Genomic DNA, 23,715 nt, shown 5'->3' with positions numbered 1-23,715 from the left:
AAAAAATAATAAAAGATGTGCGTGCGACCGGTGTTGATGCAGACATGAATCGGTACAAAGACGAGATTACTGCGGGAGTTTGAGCAAAGGTTTCAGGTCTTTGGTGAACTTGAGACAGAATTTACAGTTTTTCGCTCGCCATTCACAGTCAAGGCTTCTGATCTGCCCCTCGCCATACAACTTGAAATAATACACTTGTAGTGTGATTCAGATTTGAAGGACAAATTTGCCTCGGTGGGCTTGGACACCTTTTATCAGCATCTCTTTGCAGGGTACCCCAAATAAAATAACTGAAATACAAGAGAACTGAAATAGGAATTAGGCGAGAGATATAAAGGAGATCTTTAAGGGAAGTAAATTCATTTATTGTAATTACTTGGCATGAAATACAACACACACCATTATCTCCATGTTCATACAAATGCATTTACAAAAAAAATTAAAACTGAAAAAACAAATAAGAAAACATTAATGAACGTTAACATTTGATTGGTTTACATTTTTCTAAAATCACAATAAGTTTGCAGCATTTAGAAAGAAATTACTTGACAGCATCTCTTCAAAACAATTTATACAGACATTCATTATTTACAAACCATAAAATGTGATGCACCATTCTACCTTGGTAACTAACATGTGTGATATGAATACGTTCTCCTTAAGCTTCTATATCTTCTGGCCTTTCCAGCAATATGTTCTGTCAGTCAGTCTTCAAACAATGTGCAGTAGTATAACACATTATATTAATGTGTTATTGTGTTGCTACAATCATCCATGCTCAGTGTCACCGTTGTTCAATTAAAAAGTTTCATACAATGCAGTAACATTCATCTGGTTAACAGTTTGTTCATCATTGTCGGTTACATTAAACTTTCCCCTTAAAAAGGTCCAGTGTGTTGGATTTAGTGGCATCTAGCGGTGAGGTTGCAGGTGCAACTAACTGAATACTCCTTTTGCAAGCGTTGAGAGAACCTACAGTGGCTTCCGGTAATGTAAAAACAGGAAAGACCCTTTCTAGAGCAGAGTTTGGTTCGTCTGTTCTGGGATACTAAAGAGGCAACATGGTGGTCTCAGTGGAAGAGGACACGCTCCTCATGTAGATATGAAGGGCTCATTCTAATCTAATGAAAACACAACAATTCTTAGTTTCAGGTGATTATAGACGAAAGAAAACATAGTTATGAATACTATATTCCATTTCTGCCAATAGATCCCCCTGAATCCTAAAGCTGAGTTCTCCTGCTCGCGGAGCCGTGCAGGGACTGCCTGCATGTACCAGTATGCATTACACACGAGCTTCTGAAGCCCAGCATCCCACCAGCCATGTCCTCTATCACGGCTGCATTTACACCTGTACGTTCAGGTGATCAAGCACTATCCCATTGCAATCCAATAACCCAAAACAGACGGACAATTTTCCTCTAACGAAGAAATAACCTCAGTGACCTCATTGCGAGCACTGGCGTCAAGTCGCCTGAGGGTGGCGCCACTGGTTGGAGGGGTCTAAAGTTCGTTTGTGGTCTGGACAGATCATAAAAACCTGGAGTATATCCAGACAGCCAGGAGGCTGAACCCGCCAGCGTCGGTGGTCATTATTCTTCACCCGTTTTAACTTCACGCTCTCCTACCGTCTGGCTCCCACAATATTAAGCCCGACGCACTCTCCAGGATGTTTCAGAAGGATGAGGCATCCAATGAGGAGCCGACAACCATCCTCCCAAGCCCCTGTGTTATTGCTGCTTGACCTGGGACATGAGGAGCAGGTCAGAGAAGCCATCCGGACCAGCCGAGCCCCAGTGCATGCCCCTCTAACCGTCTCTTTGTCCCAGCAGATCTGAGGTCTCAGGTGATTCAGTGGGGGCACAAACTCGCGCCTGGCCTGTCACCCTGGAATCACACGCACCCTCCATCTGCTCTCCAACGTTTCTGGTGGCCGTTGAGATGAGGAAAGATACTCATATGAGAGTCAATGCTGATTTAGTGCTAAATCCATTCCCACATATTTTACAAGAATATGGCTTCTCACCTGTGTGGATTCTCATATGAGAGTTCAATGCTGATTTAGTGCAAATCCATTCCCACATATTTTACAAGAATATGGCTTCTCACCGTGTGGATTCTTATATGAGAGTCTAATGTTGATTTATTAGTAAATCTTTTCCCACATGTTTTGCCAAGAATATGGCTTCTCACCTGTGTGGATTCTTATATGTAGTCCAATGACGATTTAAACATGAATCCATTCCCACATGTTTTGCAAGAATATGGCTTCTCACCTGTGGGGATATTATATGACAGTCCAATGATGATTTCTGAGAAAATCTTTTCCCACATGTTTCACAAGAATATGGCTTCTCACTGTGTGGGTTCTCAGATGTTTTCTCTAGTAATGATTTATACTGAAGTCTTTTCCACATGTGGTCACATTTGAAAGGCAGTTTACCTGTGCGAGTATCACAGTGCATCTTGGCAGGTGAGGGTGTCTACATTGTTAGTGTGACTTGTACTTTCGTGATGTAGATTCTGTTGACTGGCTCTGCTTTCTAGTTGAGCCTGAGTCTCCATGCTTGCCTCCTTTCTGATCTTGGCTCTCAGCTACATGAGAGTTGTGAGAGAGGAGCTGGTGGTCACTTTCCTCATCAGTAGGAGTCAACATAAAGGTATCAGTCTCCTGCTTCAGTACAAGCTGCTCTCCCTCCTGACTGGTGCAGAGTTCCTCCTGCTCCTCTTTAATCTGTGGAGGCTCTGGGTCCTCTGGTCCAGACTGGAGTTCCTCTCCTGAATACAGAGCTGCTGGTCAGAGAGGACCTCCTCCTCCTTACAGACATGTTGCTGTGGGAGCTCTGGAGGGACAGAGAACAAAAGGAATAGGATACTACTGCAGACATGCGAGCAAATTAGTACCAGTAACGTAATCTATTAAAACACATGGGGTTAAATATACATACAATTCCTCCGTTTTGTGTTATTACGTTTTACTCACCTATCCTGTGTAACTTTATTTCGGGTTTCCAAACGACATCCAGCAGTCTGCGCTGACGATGGATCTCTGCCTCGTACTCGACGACAGCTTCTTGGAAAACTCCGAATATTTCAGCAACAGCATTTAGTCGCTCGTTGACAAACTCTCTCAAACACTCAACTGAAGACATTGTTGCTGAACTAGAAGTCAAATATTCATGCACGCAACGACTACAACAGCGTGTCCCTGCTAGTTTCATTCATCCACAGAGCTGAGCTAACGCTAGTAGTGCCTGTACTGTTTACTTCCGCTGGGTGGTTTTACGGCGGGTGGCAACCAGCGTTCAGATGAATTACCGCCACCTACTGTGTTGGAGGATGGACTAGACTCATCTATCCTCTTAAAAGAAGAAGAATACACTTCACTGTAAATGAAATGATATTGATAAGCTCAGTTTCTTTCAAATATTGGACTAGACTCCCTAACCCAAGGTCCAATACATGTTTAAGACTCAGGTCTTTCCCTCCAAGCTTCCTGATTTCTCTTTTAGCGTTTCTTGTTCTCAACAGTATTTTTGGCAATGAAAAATGACATGCTCCACTGATTCCTCTACTTCAGTGTTTCTCAAACTTCTTCAGACCAAGGACCACTTAACCAATACAAAAACACTCACGGACCCCCCTAACTCCCCAAATATCCAAAAACAATAGGCCTGCTTACCACTCCAACAATATATTACAAATGACAGCTTTATATGACCTTCTCTATGTCGCTCGTTTCACACACTTAAATCAACAATACAAATACAACTACGGATTCTACAAGCATTTCGTTCACACACACCCCCCGTCACTCCAGTTATAGAACAGGATCCCCAAAATGTTGGCTTGTTGTCAAAAAACCTCACACACATCCATTCAGCTCATTGACCCTTATGGCCGAACATCCAGAGAAGTGCTACAGTTCAGACCGAAGCTCACCCACTGGAACATCGCTATAATCATTCTCTTTCCTATATTACCATGCTTTTTACAACATACATATAGATTTTAAAGGTGAATGCTGATAGATTTTACACATCATATGAAACGTAGATTACATTATTACTGAGTTTATGTCGGTACATCTATGGTACACTCTAGTCTATACTATTCATTTTTTAAACAGTTTGACAAACACTTTAAACTTATAATATATTAATTTCAAATGTGACATTTTACCAATATACTCACGGACCACTAGTGGTCGCTCACGGACCACTCTTTGAGAAAGACTGCTCTACTTGACAGTGCTCACCTAACCCTGAGGGAGGTTTCCTTATGAAGTGCAGTGTTTCATTAGTCTGGTATGTTCTACTCTCAGCCTTGTTAAGCTGTTCTCCTCTTTAGTGCTCCTTCTAGCAGTCCTCACTGTGAACACTTCTCACTGTAATGCATAAAGTTGTCATCCTGTGTTTCCTGTATCCCAACTGTGTTGCCACTCCTCAATGATGCTTCTTTTGATTATTCATTTGGCTTCAGAGTGCAATGTCCATGATTTCTTTATGTTTCAGAGCATGTTTGGCTAATGTGTCCACAATTTCCTTAAGGGAGAAGTAACAGCCTTTCACCCATCTCAACTTGTAGAGCTCTAACATCACACAGAGGAAAAATAATGGAAAGAATGATTAACATAAAAAGATTAAAGGTTTTTTATTTAATAGATTTATAAAAGTCAGAATGGGGACAGCCTATTAGAAATGTATTTGGTAGAAAAGGGTACTCCTCAGGGCAGTATCATTAGCACAATTCTCTTTTCCATTATGACAGATGATGTTTTCTCTCAAGATCAGGGCTGTCATGAGCCCTCTCCCTGTCTGGTCACACCACTAATTGTTTTCAATTATGTGCCACTCTGGTCCCTGCTCTCTCTACTCTGTCTGATTACCTCCACCTGTCTCTGCTCTGCTCCACCCTCGTTAACCTACCAGCTGCACTGCATTTACCACTAATCATGCCCTGTATAGAAAGCCCAGTTTTTCAGTCCACACTTGTCAGATCGCCTGCCTGTCTGCCTGCCTGTCTGCCTGTCTGTCTGCCTGTCTGCCTGTCTGCCTGTCTGCCTGTCTGCCTGCCTGCCTGCCTGTCCTGTCTGTCTGTCTGTCTGCCTGCTTTCAACTCTGACTCCTGATCTGTGATCCCGGACCTGTTACTACTACTCTGATCTCCAGCCCCGGTAAACCCGACTTGCCTTACGACTACGAGTTTTGAATATCCCTGAACTGTACTACTGCCGTGCCTCATTCGGCCCTGTTGTGTGTGTGTCTCGAAATTGCGCTCCTGGGTTCTCGTCTGTCTGTCCTGACAGAACGATCTGACCATCATGGACCCAGCGCACGCCCAGACCAGCATGCAGGTAGAGACTGAGATGTCTGCCCTACAGCGACTGGAACTCACTGAGGGAGACATCAATCGCATGACCGGCGATATCGCTTCCCTGCTCCAACTCAGCCAACAACAGCAGCAACAACTACTAGCCCAAGCCCTGCTGCTACTCACCAATGCGGCCACTCCTGCTTCGTCTGTTCCAGAACCGAAGATTGGCCATCCGGACCGCTTTGACGGTGACCCGAAGCAGATCCGAGCCTTCCTGACCAGCTGCCGAGTGCAGTTCGCATTACAGCCCAGGACCTTCTCGACGGAGGGAGCCAGGATGGGTTACGTCATTACCCATCTCACCGGCCGAGCTCGGTTGTGGGGAGCGGCAGAGTTCGACCGGCAGACCCCAACCTGTGCCTCCTTCAGTGCCTTCGAAGAGGAGATGTTAAAGGTCTTTGACTTAGGTTCAACAACAACCGAAGCATCACAAGCACTGCTGACCACCCGCCAGGGCAATCGGACGGTGGCAGACTTCTCCATAGACTTTCGTACCCTGGCAAGTCGCAGCTCGTGGGACTCCGAGGCACTGGTGCACGCCTTCCTCCACAGCCTGGCAGACTACATTAAAGACGAGCTCGTCTCTCATGAGCAGCCCAAGACACTTGATGACGCCATTGATCGGCGTATCCAGACCCGCAGAAGAGAGAGAGGGCGTCTGAGTCAACCAGCCATCCGCATTCGGGGGGAGTCCTCCACGTTCCACCCCCCGCCTGTCAAGCCCCAAAGCCAACTCAATCAACCTGAGCCCATGGAGATTGGTCGCGTCTCCCTCACCCCCGAGGAGCGACGGCGCCGTCTAGCCTCAAACCTTTGTCTCTACTGCGGTGGCGAGGGTCATCGTGTCAACACCTGCCCGTCAAAAGCCGCAGCTCACCAGGTGTAGGGGAGATCCTGGTGAGCTCAATACATCTTCAGTCTCCCCCCATCCGAAAACCCCTGCTCCAGCTCCGCCTTCGACTTTCCGACACAACTCACACCCTGGCCGCCCTAGTGGATTCCAGAGCCGAAACAAACATAATGGACACAGAGCTCGCGCGGCAACTGGGCGTGAACCGTCAACAACTCACTCCACCCGTTCCTGCACGAGCCCTGGATGGACACCGTCTCGGCACCATCACTCACATCACGGCCCCTGTGACAATTCTGCTGTCAGGAAACCACCAGGAGTCCATCCAGTTCCACCTCCTACCCTCACCCGGCCAACCACTCATCCTTGGATTTCCGTGGCTCCGTCTTCATAACCCCCAACTTGACTGGGAAACAGGCACAATACGCGAGTGGGGGAGGGGCTGCCATCGGACCTGCTTAAAGGGAGCCATCTTGCCAATCGACCGGGGAGCTTCCAGCACCACCCCCGACATATCCAATGTTCCAGCCTGTTATCACAACTTGAGAGAGGTGTTCAACAAGTCCAAGGCCACGTCTCTGCCACCACACAGACCATATGACTGCGCCATCGACCTTCTGCCTGGCACCACACCCCCGAAGGGCCGTCTCTACTCGCTGTCAGCCCCAGAAAGAAAAGCCATGGAGGACTACATAAACAACTCACTGGCCACCGGCATAATCCGTCCATCATCTTCCCCCACGGGAGCGGGATTCTTCTTTGTCGGAAAAAAGGATGGCTCTCTCCGTCCGTGCATCGATTACCGGGGCTTGAACGACATTACAGTCAAGAATCGTTATCTTCTACCCCTACTCTCCTCTGCCTTTGAACTGCTGCAAGGGGCCACAGTGTTCACCGAGCTAGACCTGCGGAATGCCTACCATCTGGTGCGGATGAGAGAGGGTGACGAGTGGAAGACTGCGTTCAAACACTCCAACAGGACACTATGAATATCTCGTCATACCGTTCGGTCTCACCAATGCCCCGGGAGTGTTCCAGGCGCTGGTAAACGACATGCTCAATAAGTTTGTTTTCGTTTACCTTGACGACATTTTGATCTTTTCAAAGACTCAGACAGAACACACTCACCATGTCCAGTTGGTTCTACGCCGGTTGCTGGAGAACTCTCTCTTCGTGAAGGCAGAGAAGTGCGAGTTCCACGCCAAGTCTATCTCATTCCTGGGTTATGTGGTGACCGAAGGCAGCGTTCAAATGGATCCTGCAAAGGTGTCTGCTGTGATGTCGTGGTCGGTTCCAGAGACCCGTAAAAAAACTGCAGCAGTTCCTGGGGTTCGCCAACTTTTATAGGAGATTCATCCGGGGTTACAGCACAGTGGCAGCACCACTCACTGCGCTGACCAGCGTGAAACAGCCGTTTCAGTGGACAGCAGCCGCTGACAAAGCCTTCAAGACCCTCAAAGCTCGTTTCACCTCAGGCCCTATTCTCCAAATGCCTGACGCTGGACGGCAGTTTGTGGTGGAGGTGGATGCTTCGGATGTAGGAGTTGGAGCGGTGCTTTCCCAACGAGCAGCAGAGGATGGCAAGATGCACCCCTGTGCCTTTTACTCCCGTAGACTGACTCCAGCAGAATGCAACTACGACATCAGCAACCGCTGAGCTACTGGCCGTCAAGCTCGCCCTCGAGGAGTGGCGCCACTGGTTGGAGGGGTCTAAAGTTCCGTTTGTGGTCTGGACAGATCATAAAAACCTGGAGTATATCCAGACAGCCAGGAGGCTGAACTCTCGCCAGCGTCGGTGGTCATTATTCTTCACCCGTTTTAACTTCACGCTCTCCTACCGTCCTGGCTCCCACAATATTAAGCCCGACGCACTCTCCAGGATGTTTCAGAAGGATGAGGCATCCAATGAGGAGCCGACAACCATCCTCCCAAGCCCCTGTGTTGTTGCTGCCTTGACCTGGGACATTGAGGAGCAGGTCAGAGAAGCCATCCCGGAACCAGCCGAGCCCCAGTGTATGCCCCTCTAACCGTCTCTTTGTCCCAGCAGATCTGAGGTCTCAGGTGATTCAGTGGGGGCACAACTCTCGCCTGGCCTGTCACCCCGGAATCACACGCACCCTCCATCTGCTCTCCCAACGTTTCTGGTGGCCGTTGATGAGGAAAGATATCCAGGAGTTTGTTAGAGCTTGCCCCACTTGCAACCAGCACAAGACCCCCAGTCAGCCCCCAGCTGGGTTACTCCAGCCTCTGCCAGTGCCCATGCGACCCTGGTCCCATATCTCCCTGGACTTCGTTACGGGCCTTCCGCAATCTGAAGGAAACACTGTCGTCCTCACCATCGTTGACCGCTTCAGTAAAATGACCCACTTCGTGCCCCTCCCAAAGCTGCCAACTGCAAAGGAGACCGCCCGGATGGTCTTGGAACATGTGTTTCGAGTCCATGGTCTGCCCAGGGATATTGTGTCAGACCGAGGCCCTCAATTCTCTGCGGCCTTCTGGAAGGAATTCTGCAACCTTCTTGGGGCCACCGCCAGTCTGTCATCGGGATTCCACCCACAGTCGAATGGTCAAACGGAGCGCATGAACCAGGAGCTGGAGAAGGCACTGAGGTGTGTGTGACCTCACGCAACCCCCGTGCTTGGGCCCAACATCTTCTCTGGGTAGAATATGCCCACAACTCACTCACCAGTTCTGCCACCGGACTCTCCCCCTTTCAATGTGTTTATGGATATCAACCACCTCTATTTACCAGTCAGGAGGGAGATGCTACCTGTCCCTCTGCGCTCGCCTATGCCCGCCGCTGCCGCCGCACATGGGCCCAGGCTCGCGCCACACTCCTGAAGTCCAGTGCAAGCTATGCTATCGGAGCTAATCGGAGGAGGACCCCAGCACCAGTTTACCATGTCGGACAGAAGGTCTGGTTGTCGGCTCGAGATATACCACTGCGGGTGGAGTCGCGGAAACTGGCGCCTCGCTTCATTGGACCCTTTCCCATACAGAGGGTCATCAGCCCTACGGCAGTCCAACTACTGCTACCCAAGACCATGAAGGTACATCCCACCTTCCACGTCTCCAAGCTCAGACCTGTACATGAGAGCCCACTGGTCCCAGCAGCACCACCGCCTCCTCCTCCGCGCTTCCTCGACGGTGGCCCCGTCTACACGGTCCGGCGACTGCTCCGCTCTCGACGAAGGGGTAGGGGCATCCAATATCTGGTGGACTGGGAGGGTTATGGTCCTGAAGAGAGGTCTTGGGTTCCCGCTGGAAGAATTGTGGATCCGGCCCTCATCACTGAATTCCATCGCCAACACCCTGACCAGCCATCTCTCCGACGGGGTCGGCGCAGGGCTTCTTGCCATGTAGATCCACTTCCAGGCCCTGCTGCCCCTGCTCCGGTGTCTAATCCTGACCGTGAACCTGGTTCTGAGCTGGGGCCCTCGGATGTCGAGTCTTCTGATGGAGACGGTGCCGCTGAGGATATGGACTCTGACCGCTCAGAGGAATTCTGACCCTCCGCCGGCTCCACCTCCTCCCGCCCGGCTTGGTGGTGTTTCTTGGGGACTTCTGGGTCCGTCCCTTGGGGGGGGGTCCTGTCATGAGCCCTCTCCCTGCCTGGTAACGCCACTAATTGTTTTCAATTATGTGCCACTCTGCTCCCTGCTCTCTCTACTCTGTCTGATTACCTCCACCTGTCTCTGCTCTGCTCCACCCTTGTTAACCTACCACCTGCACTGCATTTACCACTAATCATGCCCTGTATAGAAAGCCCAGTTTTTCAGTCCACACTTGTCAGATCGTCTGCAAGCCTGCATCGGAATCCTGCCTGCCTGCCTGCCTGCTTTCAACTCTGACTCCTGATCTGTGATCCCGGACCTGTTACTACTACTCTGATCTCCAGCCCCGGTAAACCCGACTTACCTTCCGCCTTACGACTACGAGTTTTGAATATCCCTGAACTGTACTACTGCCGTGCCTCATTCGGCCCTGTTGTGTGTGTGTGTTTCAATAAAACCTTGATCTCGAAATTGCGCTCCTGGGTCCTCGTCTGTCTGTCTGTCCTGACACAGGGCGATATTGGACGGTCATTGTTTGCTGATGATGGGACCTTGTGGAAAAGAGGAAAGAACAGCGATCATATTATGGGAAAAATACAAGAGGCAGTTAATGTGGTTGAAAAGTGATCATATTCGTGGGGATTCAAGTTTTCAATGGGGAAAAACTAAAACAGTATTGTTCAGCAGAAAAAGAGGGGTTGATGCACAAATAAATATGTATGGACAACGGATAGAACGAGGAAGTTTTCAGATTTTTAGGTATGTGGTTGGATGTGGTCCTGATGGCTTCATCGGTCTGTGAGCTTCAACAGTCACTGGATCGGTTCGCAGCCGAGTGTGAAGCGGTTGGGATGAGGATCAGCACCTCGAAATCTGAGGCTATGGCTCTCAGCAGGAAACTGGTGGATTGCCTACTCTGGGTAGGGAATGAGCCCTTACCCCAAGTGAAGGAGTTCAAGTACCTCAGGGTCTTGTTCGCGAGTGAGGGCACAATGGAGCGAGAGATTGGCCGGAGAATCGGAGCAGCGGGGGCGGTATTACATTCGCTTTACCGCATGAAAAGGGAGCTGAGCCAGAAGGCAAAGCTCTCGATCTTCCGGGCGATCTTCATTCCTACCCTCACCTATGGTCATGAAGGCTGGGTCATGAACGAGATCACGGGTACAAGCGGCCGAAATGGGTTTTCTCAAACAGGTGGCTGGCGTCTCCCTTAGAGATAGGGTGAGAAGCTCAGCCACCCATGCCAGACTCATAGTAGAGCCAGTTGAGGTGGTTCGGGCATCTAGAAAGGATGCCACCTGGCCGCCTCCCTAGGGAGGTGTTCCAGGCACGTCCAGCTGGGAAGAGACCCCGGGGAAGACCCAGGACTCGGTGGTGAGATTATATCTCCTCACTGGCCTGGGAATGCCTTGGGATCCCCCAGTTTGAGATGGCGGATGTGGCCCGGAGAAGAGAAATTTGGGGTTCCTTACTGGAGCAGCTGTTGTCCCTGCGACCCAACCCCGGACAAGCAGTAGACGATGGATGGATGGATGGATGGAGAGCTAACATGGAGTGAACATATTCATAAGATAAACACCAACAAGTGTAAAATGATATTGAATGTAATGACATGTCTAACAAGATCAGATTGGGGAACTGGCAGGTGCTAGCTAGGTGGTGATGGCCTGGTGGTCTAATGGTATGCCTTCCAAACAGAACACCAAATGATTGTGAGTTCAATACCAGGGCTGCCACCATTGTACCCCTGAGCAAGGTACTTAACCCTGAGATGCTCCAGGGGGACTGTCCCTGTAGTTAGTCCACTATTAAAAATATTTATCCATCACTGATTAGATTATGGGTGTGTTTCTTATGGTTTAGCTGCACAAACTTCATTAAAAAAGGTTTGAGACTTTGTTGTGGTGCTTTCTAAACTACTCCAGTGCATACCTGTCAACATTAGAATTTCAAAATAAGGGAATTTTTTTGCCGGACTCCGCCCATATCTTAGCAGCTCTCAGCCACCAATGTAAACATAAACACATAAGGGATGGGTATACATTCAAGTAATACATGTTTATTTAAAGTATGTATTACTTGTACAGACATGTTTATAAGATTTATGTATTTTATTTATTATCATCAATGTATTTGATGATGGATTAGTTGTGTGGCTTTTGTTTCCGCCACGAGGACTTCCTTGCGATGTCAGGAAAGAGTCGGGAAACATGTCCGCTACACTGCAACTGTAATCACCGCAGAAGCTGAAGGCTACATTATTTTTGGCGCAAAGCATCGACATCTTTCCCTCAGCTATGGTCACTTGGTTTGCCTCCAACACAGTTCTTGTCACACATGAAGTCATTGACAGTGTATGTTTTGTGCCTCGTGCTTGTGCTTGGACGGTTTTGCTTTTTTTCTTGCGACTCTGCTTTTAATAAATAAGGGAAGGTCTCCTCCTATTGGTACTTACATAAAGTTTTAACTTGTTTGGCAGTTCGTCTTCTATGTGTTTACTGGCGCATAACGTTTTTCAGCTAAAGTTAAACATAATACTACCACCTGCTCTATCAGAGGCCACTGTACACCTTTTTTAATTAGGCCTATTTTTTTTTTTTTGTTGAAAGGTTACAAATACGGGATAATCCCGGGAAAAACGGGAGGATTGACAGGTATGCTCCAGTGTCTGCTCTACAGGTTGAGATGGGTGAAATGCCGTTACTTCTCCCTTAAGGAAATTGTGGACACATTAGCCAAACATGCTCTGAAACATAAAGAAATAATGGACATTGCACTCTGAAGCCAAAGGAATAGTCAAAAGAAGCATCATTGAGGACTGGCAACACAGTTGGGATACAGGAAACACAGGACGATAACTTTACGCATTACAGTGAGAAGTGTTCACAGTGAGGACAGCTAGAAGGAGCACTAAAGAGGAGAACAGTTTAACAAGGCTGAGAGTAGGACATACCAGACTTAAAGAAACACTGCACTTCATAAGGAAACCTCCCTCAGGATTATGTGAGCACTGTCAAGTAGAGGAATCAGTGGAGCATGTCATTTTTCACTGCCAAAAATACTGTTGAGAACGAGAAACGCTAAAAAAAGAAATCAGGAAGCTTGGAGGGAAAGAACTGAGTCTTAAACATGTATTGGACATTGGGTTAGGGAGACTAGTCCAATATTTGAAAGAAACTGAGCTTATCAATATCATTTAATTTACAGTGAAGTGTATTCTTCTTCTTTCTTCTTTTTTTAAGGGGATAGATGAGTCGAGTCTAGTCCACCCTCCAACACAGTAGTGTCGCCTTGCTCCACCGTAAGGACATCAAAGTCACTGCTGTCACTGTCCCCCATCACTCTTCCTTTGAATGTCTAGCTGTTAAACTCTCAGGCCCCAAACCCATCATTATTGTCACCATCTACAGACCACCAAAACCCTCTGCTGTTTTTCTCACTGAATTTTCCTCATTATTAACATCTGTATGTGCAATGTCCCCCACTGTTATTCTCAGTGGAGACTTTAACATCCACATTAACGACCCATCCAGTGTTTTTGCCAATGACTTCATCTCACTCCTCGACTGTCTTAGTATCACACAACATGTTAACTTTCCTACCCATAATAAAGACCACATATTGGACTTGATCTGCTCCACTGGTATTACTCCTTGTAATGTCACCGATGCCGAGTTTCCTATCTCTGACCACAAAGTTGTGCTTTTTGAGGTTCATGCCCCCCGATCAAAAGCTAAAGAACACAGAATACAGTGTCATAAACCAGCTGTCACAATTGACTGCATTCATGCCTGAGGCCATCCTACTACCCCTCTATTTCCCAAAGAGCAGCCTTATATAGCCTTGACAATTAGGCTGTACCAAACCCAGGGGTGTTAACTGTTCTGTGTTTCCCACAAATATTCAACATAACTTCAATAATATAAACGGTCACAACCTGGCTCGAAAGGAGGTGACAAGGAGGGAGCTCAGGAAAACATTCACCAACCTATGTCTAGACAGACAAACTTCTCTTAATCACAACCAACAGCCAAAATTAGACTGAGGCCTCCCAAATCTAATACTCTCCTTCTCCTCTAAAGGCAATCCAGATACTTTACCTAATAGCTAAATGCTAACAGTCTTCTACTCAGTATTAGACAACTCCCCAAACAAATTTTGTACACAACCGCCCACAAACAAAGACCGCTAAAAACACGCCCACTAACAAAGACCGCCTAAAACACGCCAAAAACAAGGACCGCCAAAAACCACCCACAAACAAGGACCGCCAAAAAACACGCCCACAAACAAGGACCGCCAAAAACCGGCCACAGTTTTTGTGGGTGAGGCTCAGGCGCCCGTCCTTGTCAGCCTTTTTTTTGGCGGACCGCCTTGACAAGGGCCACCAAAAAACGTCAAAAAACTTCCAAAAACGCCAAAAAACGCCCACAAAAAAAAGGCTGACAAGGACGGGCGCCTGAGCCTCACCATCAGTGAGCCTGAGAACTCAGTGTTTGGCGGACCGCCAAAAAATGCCCACAAAAAAGGTGAGGATCGCCAAAAGAAACGCCCACAAAGAAGGACCGCGAAAAACACGCCCACAAACAAGGACTGCCAAAGAACGTCAATAAAAAGCGCTGAGGAGCAGCAGTCACTTTGACGATCATCTCTGTTCACTGACGCTTTGGTTTGATTATGGAGTTTCATTTCAAGAGGACTGTTTCTTCTTCTGAGAGGTCTGAGATGGAGCTCCACATTTACATTTGAGGAATGTTTGCACCACTAAATTAAAAAGAACATAAATGTTTGTCCTTCACAAGTGTTCAAGCTGTGATGATGTTTCCTCTGTTTCTCCAGGACTGTCTCGTCTCTCTCCTCAAACTCAGCTGATCCACGCGGTTGAAGGTGATGACGTCACTTTTCAATGTTTTCTGGACCCCCCTATCAACTTGTCCACTCGCGCAGTGGAATGTAATACCATTAAGAACAAGGTGGTGCACTTCTCTCGAGGAGCATGGGACGACCCTGGTGCACCAAGTGATGAATACAGAAACAGAGCAACTCTCAATCATGGATACCTGTCCAGAGGAGTCGTGACTCTGCACATCTCCTTAGTAAATCTGTCAGACAATGAAACGTACAGATGCTTTGTCCCAAAACTAACAGACAGCTGTTTCATTCACCGTTCGTTGGTAAGCATGCTGAGTTTAACACTGCACATTACGGGAGCAACAAGTGCATTTATGTTTTAGTGCAGCGTTACAATGCTTTAAACAGCTGAGTCTTACTTTCTCCATGCTCTCTAAACATAAGGTACATATTGTGTGAGAGAAAGTTATGTAACATTACTGTCATGTCTTTAGTTGGTTAGAAATGTATTTAGATGTATTTTAAACTCTGATCTCCGGTCAGAAAACACTGCTGTCTTATAATTTGCTAACTTCAGTAGATATCTCTGCAACACAACACAGACATCAACACTGTTACCTTCACACTCTGTTCATAATGTTCATTGTTTTAATGGTTTATATTCTGGCAGATCTTACACACTGAACTTTTAAGTCATAAACACATAAAGAAAAACTATTTAGATCAAACTGTTTCCCCTCACTTGTCTCTCAAGGCTTCTGTAGAACCGGTCAACTAAGTCTTTTATAATTCAAGAAAGCGTTGTCTCGTTCTCCCACGACTCTACTTTATGAACATTTCATTTATAACCACCGAATTTGAGCTAAAACAGTATTTGTGAACATAATTTGGACTCTAAATTAGTACAGGCCGATGTGATGTCGAAAACTGCATCGAAAACAGCGATGAATAAGGCAAAAAAGGCCGAAACTGCTGTCTCAGTAGCTGGCCCGGACATGGCTAGCATAATTAACCTGCTTGAAGAGCACAGAGAATTTCAGCTGATTTTAAAGCTACCTTTGCGGTACTGGAGGTGAAACTGAGCATTACGCAGACCACGGTAGCGGAACATGGTGAGCGAATTGACTCTCTTGAGTCCAATGCCAACCTGCAAGACCAGCCATTAAATTCACTCGAGGAGAAGTGTGCATTGCTAGCAGATAGCAATGCCAAACTAGCTGCGAAGACCGCAGATCTGGAAGGTCAGAGCCGCAGAAATAATATCAGAATCATTGGACTTCCTGAGTCTATTGAGGGACCCCGGCCTACAGCCTTCTTTTCAGAACTTTTGGTCGAGCTGCTAGGCGCTGAGACTCTCCAATCCCCTCCCGAGCTGGACCGTGCACACAGAGCGCCAACCGCTAAGCCGCAGCCGGGGATGAGGCCGCGACCTGTGATAATGCGTTTACATCGATACCAGGACAAGGATCTGATTGTCCGGGAGGCCCGCAAGAGACGAGGGGATCTCCGCTACCGCGGGACACCAGTGCAGATCTACGAAGACTTCAAACAGGAGGTCCTCGAACAGCGGGCTAAGTACCGAGACATCATGTCAAAGCTGTACAACCTAGGCCTCAGACCGGCTCTTCTGTTCCCTGCTCGCCTGCAGATCACACTGGGAAACGGGGCTAAGAAAAGGTTTCCCTCGCCCGTGGAAGCTGTAGCCTATCAGGGGGGCTGGGGAATGGGAGGAGGTGAGAGAGAGGGGGAGTAGGGGATGGGAGGGAGAGGGCAGGAAAGGGTGGGACATTGATCTTGATGGGGCTATGGGTTTCCATTTGTTGGAGGCAGCTATTTCATTTACATTCTGTTTTGTCATTTTTATGTACACTGTTCTCTCCATTTTTAGTTATGGATGTTCTAGGGCTGACCTGACACTTTCGATGCTATACGTGGTGTCATGGCTAATGTAACTGGTACAGGGACTGGTGGTGGACAGGGGGTCAGGATACTATCTCTGAATACTGGTGGGTTGAATGTAGCTATTTTCGGTAGGCCCCCAGATGGAATCAACTTGACAAACACCCAAACCAATGTCATTGCCTTTACCTCCTTGATTGCTCGTAGGAAAATCCTTCTCTTGTGGAAATCTCCTTTACCACCCTCTTTTAAAATGTGGCTGAGCGATACTATGTCTCTCCTAAAGTTGGAAAAAATTAAGTTTACTCTCCGGGGTTCTTCAGATAAGTTTTATGCTCATTGGAGACCACTGATCAGTTATGTAGACCGTCTTCCCCCTTGATAGAGTGTCGCTGTAGGGATTCTCCCTGTATCTGCCTATAATTCCAATATCTTTACTCCCCTGTCCACCACACATGCAGCCCATGTGACATCCCTTGATATATGTGTTAGTATGTGTAGGTTTACATGTGTTTATGTATGCTGGTATGTGTATATGTGTGCATGTATAGTATTGTATCTTTCATTTGGTATGTAATTAATATACTGTTGCCTTATTGCTCCGGGAGAGGGGTCGGTGGGATGGGTTGGGATGGGTTGGGGATGGGGCTGGGTTGAGGGAAAGTGGGTAAGGGTTATTTTGTTAAAAAAAAAAAAAATGAAAATGCCTTATTTGCTGTTACACTTTTTCATGTGAATAAAAATATTTTGAAAAAAATAATAAAAGATGTGCGTGCGACCGGTGTTGATGCAGACATGAATCGGTACAAAGACGAGATTACTGCGGGAGTTTGAGCAAAGGTTTCAGGTCTTTGGTGAACTTGAGACAGAATTTACAGTTTTTCGCTCGCCATTCACAGTCAAGGCTTCTGATCTGCCCCTCGCCATACAACTTGAAATAATACACTTGTAGTGTGATTCAGATTTGAAGGACAAATTTGCCTCGGTGGGCTTGGACACCTTTTATCAGCATCTCTTTGCAGGGTACCCCAAATAAAATAACTGAAATACAAGAGAACTGAAATAGGAATTAGGCGAGAGATATAAAGGAGATCTTTAAGGGAAGTAAATTCATTTATTGTAATTACTTGGCATGAAATACAACACACACCATTATCTCCATGTTCATACAAATGCATTTACAAAAAAAATTAAAACTGAAAAAACAAATAAGAAAACATTAATGAACGTTAACATTTGATTGGTTTACATTTTTCTAAAATCACAATAAGTTTGCAGCATTTAGAAAGAAATTACTTGACAGCATCTCTTCAAAACAATTTATACAGACATTCATTATTTACAAACCATAAAATGTGATGCACCATTCTACCTTGGTAACTAACATGTGTGATATGAATACGTTCTCCTTAAGCTTCTATATCTTCTGGCCTTTCCAGCAATATGTTCTGTCAGTCAGTCTTCAAACAATGTGCAGTAGTATAACACATTATATTAATGTGTTATTGTGTTGCTACAATCATCCATGCTCAGTGTCACCGTTGTTCAATTAAAAAGTTTCATACAATGCAGTAACATTCATCTGGTTAACAGTTTGTTCATCATTGTCGGTTACATTAAACGTTCCCCTTAAAAAGGTCCAGTGTGTAGGATTTAGTGGCATCTAGCGGTGAGGTTGCAGGTGCAACTAACTGAATACTCCTTTTGCAAGCGTTGAGAGAACCTACAGTGGCTTCCGGTAATGTAAAAACAGGAAAGACCCTTTCTAGAGCAGAGTTTGGTTCGTCTGTTCTGGGATACTAAAGAGGCAACATGGTGGTCTCAGTGGAAGAGGACACGCTCCTCATGTAGATATGAAGGGCTCATTCTAATCTAATGAAAACACAACGATTCTTAGTTTCAGGTGATTATAGACGAAAGAAAACATAGTTATGAATACTATATTCCATTTCTGCCAATAGATCCCCCTGAATCCTAAAGCTGAGTTCTCCTGCTTGTGGAGCCGTGCAGGGACTGCCTGCATGTACCAGTATGCATTACACACAAGCTTCTGAAGCCCAGCATCCCACCAGCCATGTCCTCTATCACGGCTGCATTTACACCTGTACGTTCAGGTGATCAAGCACTATCCCATTGCAATCCAATAACCCAAAACAGACGGACAATCTTCCTCTAACGAAGAAATAACCTCAGTGACCTCATTGCTGAGGTAGTGTGTAGACATAGTGTGTGATCCAACACTTATTACAGAGTGTAACCCTGAAGTCAGAAGTGTCAAACTCCTTTTAGTTCCTCCTGTTACTCTTTAATCTCTGGACCCTCTGTGCTGCAGTGATGCAGCTTTTCCCCCCTGTGCGTTCTCATGTGGACTTTCAAGTGAAAATTACGTCGGAATTTTGTTTTGCATGTTTTGCAAGAATATGGCTTCTCAGCTGTGTGGGATCTTATATGAGAGTCCAATCCTGATTTCTTAGTAAATTTTTTCCCACATGTTTTGCAAGAATATGGCCTCTCACCTGTGTGGGTTCTTATATGAGAGTCCAATCCTGATTTATTAGTAAATCCATTCCCACATATTTTACAAGAATATGGCTTCTCACCTGTGTGGGATCTTATATGAGAGTCCAATGCTGATTTCTGAGTAAATTTTTTCCCACATGTTTTGCAAGAATATGGCCTCTCACCTGTGTGGGTTCTTATATGAGAGTCCAATGTTGATTTCTCAGTAAATCTTTTCCCACATGTTTTGCAAGAATATGGCTTCTCACCTGTGTGGATTCTTATATGAGAGTCCAATGTGTATTTATTAGAAAATCTTTTCCCACATGTTTCACAAGAATATGGCTTCTCACCTGTGTGGGTTCTTATATGAGAGTCCAATCCTGATTTATTACAAAATCTTTTCCCACATGTTTCACAAGAATATGGCTTCTCACCTGTGTGGGTTCTTATATGAGAGTCCAATGTTGTTTTACGAGTAAATCTTTTCCCACATATTTTACAAGAATATGGCTTCTCACCTGTGTGGGTTCTCATGTGGATTTTCAAGTGAGAATTACTTCTGAAAGCCTTCCTACATGTTTTGCATGCAAACGGCTTCTCATCTGTGTGGGTTCTTATATGAGTGTCCAATCCTGATTTCTGAGTAAATCCATTCCCACATATTTTGCAAGAATATGGCTTCTCACCTGTGTGGATTCTTAGATGATAGTTCAATGCTGATTTAGTGCTAAATCCATTCCCACATATTTTACAAGAATATGGCTTCTCACCTGTGTGGATTCTCATATGAGAGTTCAATGCTGATTTAGTGCTAAATCCATTCCCACATATTTTACAAGAATATGGCTTCTCACCTGTGTGGATTCTTATATGAGAGTCTAATGTTGATTTCTGAGTAAATCTTTTCCCACATGTTTTGCAAGAATATGGCCTCTCACCTGTGTGGGTTCTTATATGAGAGTCCAATCCTGATTTCTGAGTAAATCTTTTCCCACATGTTTTGCAAGAATATGGCTTCTCACCTGTGTGGATTCTTATATGAGAGTCCAATGACGATTTAGACATGAATCCATTCCCACATGTTTTGCAAGAATATGGCTTCTCACCTGTGTGGGATATTATATGACAGTCCAATGATGATTTCTGAGAAAATCTTTTCCCACATGTTTCACAAGAATATGGCTTCTCACCTGTGTGGGTTCTTATATGTTTCTCTAGTAATGATTTATACTGAAAGTCTTTTCCACATGTGTCACATTTGAAAGGCTGTTTACCTGTGTGAGTATCACAGTGCATCTCTGGCAGGTGAGGGTTGTCTACATTGTTAGTGTGACTTGTACTTTCGTGATGTAGATTCTGTTGACTTGGCTCTGCATTAGTTGAGCCTGAGTCTCCATGCTTGCCTCCTTTCTGATCTTGGCTCTCAGCTACGTGAGAGTTGTGAGAGAGGAGCTGGTGGTCACTTTCCTCATCAGTAGGAGTCAACATAAAGGTATCAGTCTCCTGCTTCAGTACAAGCTGCTCTCCCTCCTGACTGGTGCAGAGTTCCTCCTGCTCCTCTTTAATCTGTGGAGGCTCTGGGTCCTCTTGGTCCAGACTGGAGTTCCTCTCCTGAATACAGAGCTGCTGGTCAGAGAGGACCTCCTCCTCCTTACAGACATGTTGCTGTGGGAGCTCTGGAGGGACAGAGAACAAAAGGAATAGGATACTACTGCAGACATGCGAGCAAATTAGTACCAGTAACGTAATCTATTAAAACACATGGGGTTAAATATACATACAATTCCTCCGTTTTGTGTTATTACGTGTTACTCACCTATCCTGTGTAACTTTATTTCCGGTTTCCAAACGACATCCAGCAGTCTGCGCTGACGATGGATCTCTGCCTCGTACTCGACGACAGCTTCTTGGAAAACTCCGAATATTTCTTCAGCAACAGCATTTAGTCGCTCGTTGACAAACTCTCTCAAACACTCAACTGAAGACATTGTTGCTGAACTAGAAGTCAAATATTCATGCACGCAACGACTACAACAGCGTGTCCCTGCTAGTTTCATTCATCCAGAGAGCTGAGCTAACGCTAGTAGTGCCTGTACTGTTTACTTCCGCTGGGTGGTTTTACGGCGGGTGGCAACCAGCGTTCAGATGAATTACCGCCACCTACTGTGTTGGAGGATGGACTAGACTCATCTATCCTCTTAAAAAGAAGAAGAATACACTTCACTGTAAATGAAATGATATTGATAAGCTCAGTTTCTTTCAAATATTGGACTAGACTCCCTAACCCAAGGTCCAATACATGTTTAAGACTCAGGTCTTTCCCTCCAAGCTTCCTGATTTCTCTTTTTAGCGTTTCTTGTTCTCAACAGTATTTTTGGCAATGAAAAATGACATGCTCCACTGATTCCTCTACTTCAGTGTTTCTCAAACTTCTTCAGACCAAGGACCACTTAACCAATACAAAAACACTCACGGACCCCCTAACTCCCCAAATATCCAAAAACAATAGGCCTGCTTACCACTCCAACAATATATTACAAATGACAGCTTTATATGACCTTCTCTATGTCGCTCGTTCACACATTAAATCAACAATACAAATACAACTACGGATTCTACAAGCATTTCGTTCACACACACCCCCCGTCACTCCAGTTATAGAAACAGGATCCCCAAAATGTTGGCTTGTTGTCAAAAAACCTCACACACATCCATTCAGCTCATTGACCCTTATGGCCGAACATCCAGAGAAGTGCTACAGTCAGACCGAAGCTCACCCACTGGAACATCGCTATAATCATTTCTCTTTCCTATATTACAGCTTTTTACAACATACATATAGATTTAAACGGTGAATGCTGATAGATTTTACACATCATATGAAACGTAGATTACATTTATTACTGAGTTTATGTCTGTACATCTATGGTACACTCTAGTCTATACTATTCATTTTTAAACAGTTTGACAAACACTTTAAACTTATAATATATTCATTTCAAATGTGACATTTTACCAATATACTCACGGACCACTAGTGGTCGCTCACGGACCACTCTTTGAGAAAGACTGCTCTACTTGACAGTGCTCACCTAACCCTGAGGGAGGTTTCCTTATGAAGTGCAGTGTTTCATTAAGTCTGGTATGTTCTACTCTCAGCCTTGTTAAGCTGTTCTCCTCTTTAGTGCTCCTTCTAGCAGTCCTCACTGTGAACACTTCTCACTGTAATGCATAAAGTTGTCATCCTGTGTTTCCTGTATCCCAACTGTGTTGCCACTCCTCAATGATGCTTCTTTTGATTATTCATTTGGCTTCAGAGTGCAATGTCCATGATTTCTTTATGTTTCAGAGCATGTTTGGCTAATGTGTCCACAATTTCCTTAAGGGAGAAGTAACAGCCTTTCACCCATCTCAACTTGTAGAGCTCTAACATCACACAGAGGAAAAATAATGGAAAGAATGATTAACATAAAAAGATTAAAGGTTTTTTATTTAATAGATTTATAAAAGTCAGAATGGGGACAGCCTTATTAGAAATGTATTTGGTAGAAAAGGGTACTCCTCAGGGCAGTATCATTAGCACAATTCTCTTTTCCATTATGACAGATGATGTTTTCTCTCAAGATCAGGGCTGTCATGAGCCCTCTCCCTGCCTGGTCACACCACTAATTGTTTTCAATTATGTGCCACTCTGGTCCCTGCTCTCTCTACTCTGTCTGATTACCTCCACCTGTCTCTGCTCTGCTCCACCCTCGTTAACCTACCAGCTGCACTGCATTTACCACTAATCATGCCCTGTATAGAAAGCCCAGTTTTTCAGTCCACACTTGTCAGATCGTCTGCAAGCCTGCATCGGAATCCTGCCTGCCTGCCTGCCTGCCTGCCTGCCTGCCTGCCTGCCTGCCTGCCTGCCTGCCTGCCTGCCTGCCTTCAACTCTGACTCCTGATCTGTGATCCCGGAGTCCTGTTACTACTACTCTGATCTCCAGCCCCGGTAAACCCGACTTGCCTTCCGCCTTACGACTACGAGTTTTGAATATCCCTGAACTGTACTACTGCCGTGCCTCATTCGGCTCTGTTGTGTGTGTGTGTGTGTTTCAATAAAACCTTGATCTCGAAATTGCGCTCCTGGGTCCTCGTCTGTCTGTCCTGACAGAACGATCTGACCATCATGGACCCAGCGCACACCCAGACCAGCATGCAGGTAGAGACTGAGATGTCTGCCCTACAGCGACTGGAACTCACTGAGGGAGACATCAATCGGATGACCGGCGATATCGCTTCCCTGCTCCAACTCAGCCAACAACAGCAGCAACAACTACTAGCCCAAGCCCTGCTGCTACTCACCACTCCTGTTTCGTCTGTTCCAGAACCGAAGATTGGCCATCCGGAACGCTTTGACGGTGACCCGAAGCAGATCCGAGCCTTCCTGACCAGCTGCCGAGTGCAGTTCGCATTACAGCCCAGGACTTTCTCGACGGAGGGAGCCAGGGTGGGTTACGTCATTACCCATCTCACCGGCCGAGCTCGGTTGTGGGGAGCGGCAGAGTTCGACCGGCAGACCCCAGCCTGTGCCTCCTTCAGTGCCTTCAAAGAGGAGATGTTAAAGGTCTTTGACTTAGGTTCAACAACAACCGAAGCATCACAAGCACTGCTGACCACCCGCCAGGGCAATCGGACGGT

General features: G+C 46.1%; 1 protein-coding gene across 2 annotated transcripts; it reads right to left on the bottom strand.

Moving 5' to 3' along the window:
- Positions 1 to 335: 335 nt before the first annotated feature.
- LOC115006235 (gastrula zinc finger protein XlCGF26.1-like) lies at positions 336 to 20,525 on the bottom strand. 2 transcript variants are annotated; one of them, XM_029428356.1, is made up of 3 exons: positions 20,223 to 20,525; positions 18,728 to 20,138; positions 336 to 1,446 (listed from the first exon to the last, which is right to left on the bottom strand). In XM_029428356.1, exons 1-2 carry the CDS (start codon positions 20,518 to 20,520, stop codon positions 18,829 to 18,831), a joined length of 1,608 nt encoding a protein of 535 aa, XP_029284216.1. In that variant the 5' UTR covers positions 20,521 to 20,525; the 3' UTR covers positions 336 to 1,446; positions 18,728 to 18,828. The 2 variants fall into 2 exon arrangements, with proteins under 2 accessions (XP_029284216.1, XP_029284215.1); XM_029428355.1 differs by having other exon boundaries at positions 18,728 to 20,525.
- Between the last annotated feature and the right edge of the window lie 3,190 nt (positions 20,526 to 23,715).

Source organism: Cottoperca gobio, unplaced genomic scaffold (genome assembly GCF_900634415.1).
Source record: "Cottoperca gobio unplaced genomic scaffold, fCotGob3.1 fCotGob3_70arrow_ctg1, whole genome shotgun sequence".
Taxonomy (NCBI): domain Eukaryota; kingdom Metazoa; phylum Chordata; class Actinopteri; order Perciformes; family Bovichtidae; genus Cottoperca; species Cottoperca gobio.
The sequence above is the reverse complement of the archived record's forward strand: the minus strand, read 5'-3'. Positions and strand labels throughout refer to the sequence as shown.

Coding starts and splice junctions, on each gene's coding strand:
- LOC115006235 (XM_029428355.1), bottom strand. CDS start 20,520: ATGTTGACTCCTACTGATGAGGAAAGTGACCACCAGCTCCTCTCTCAC.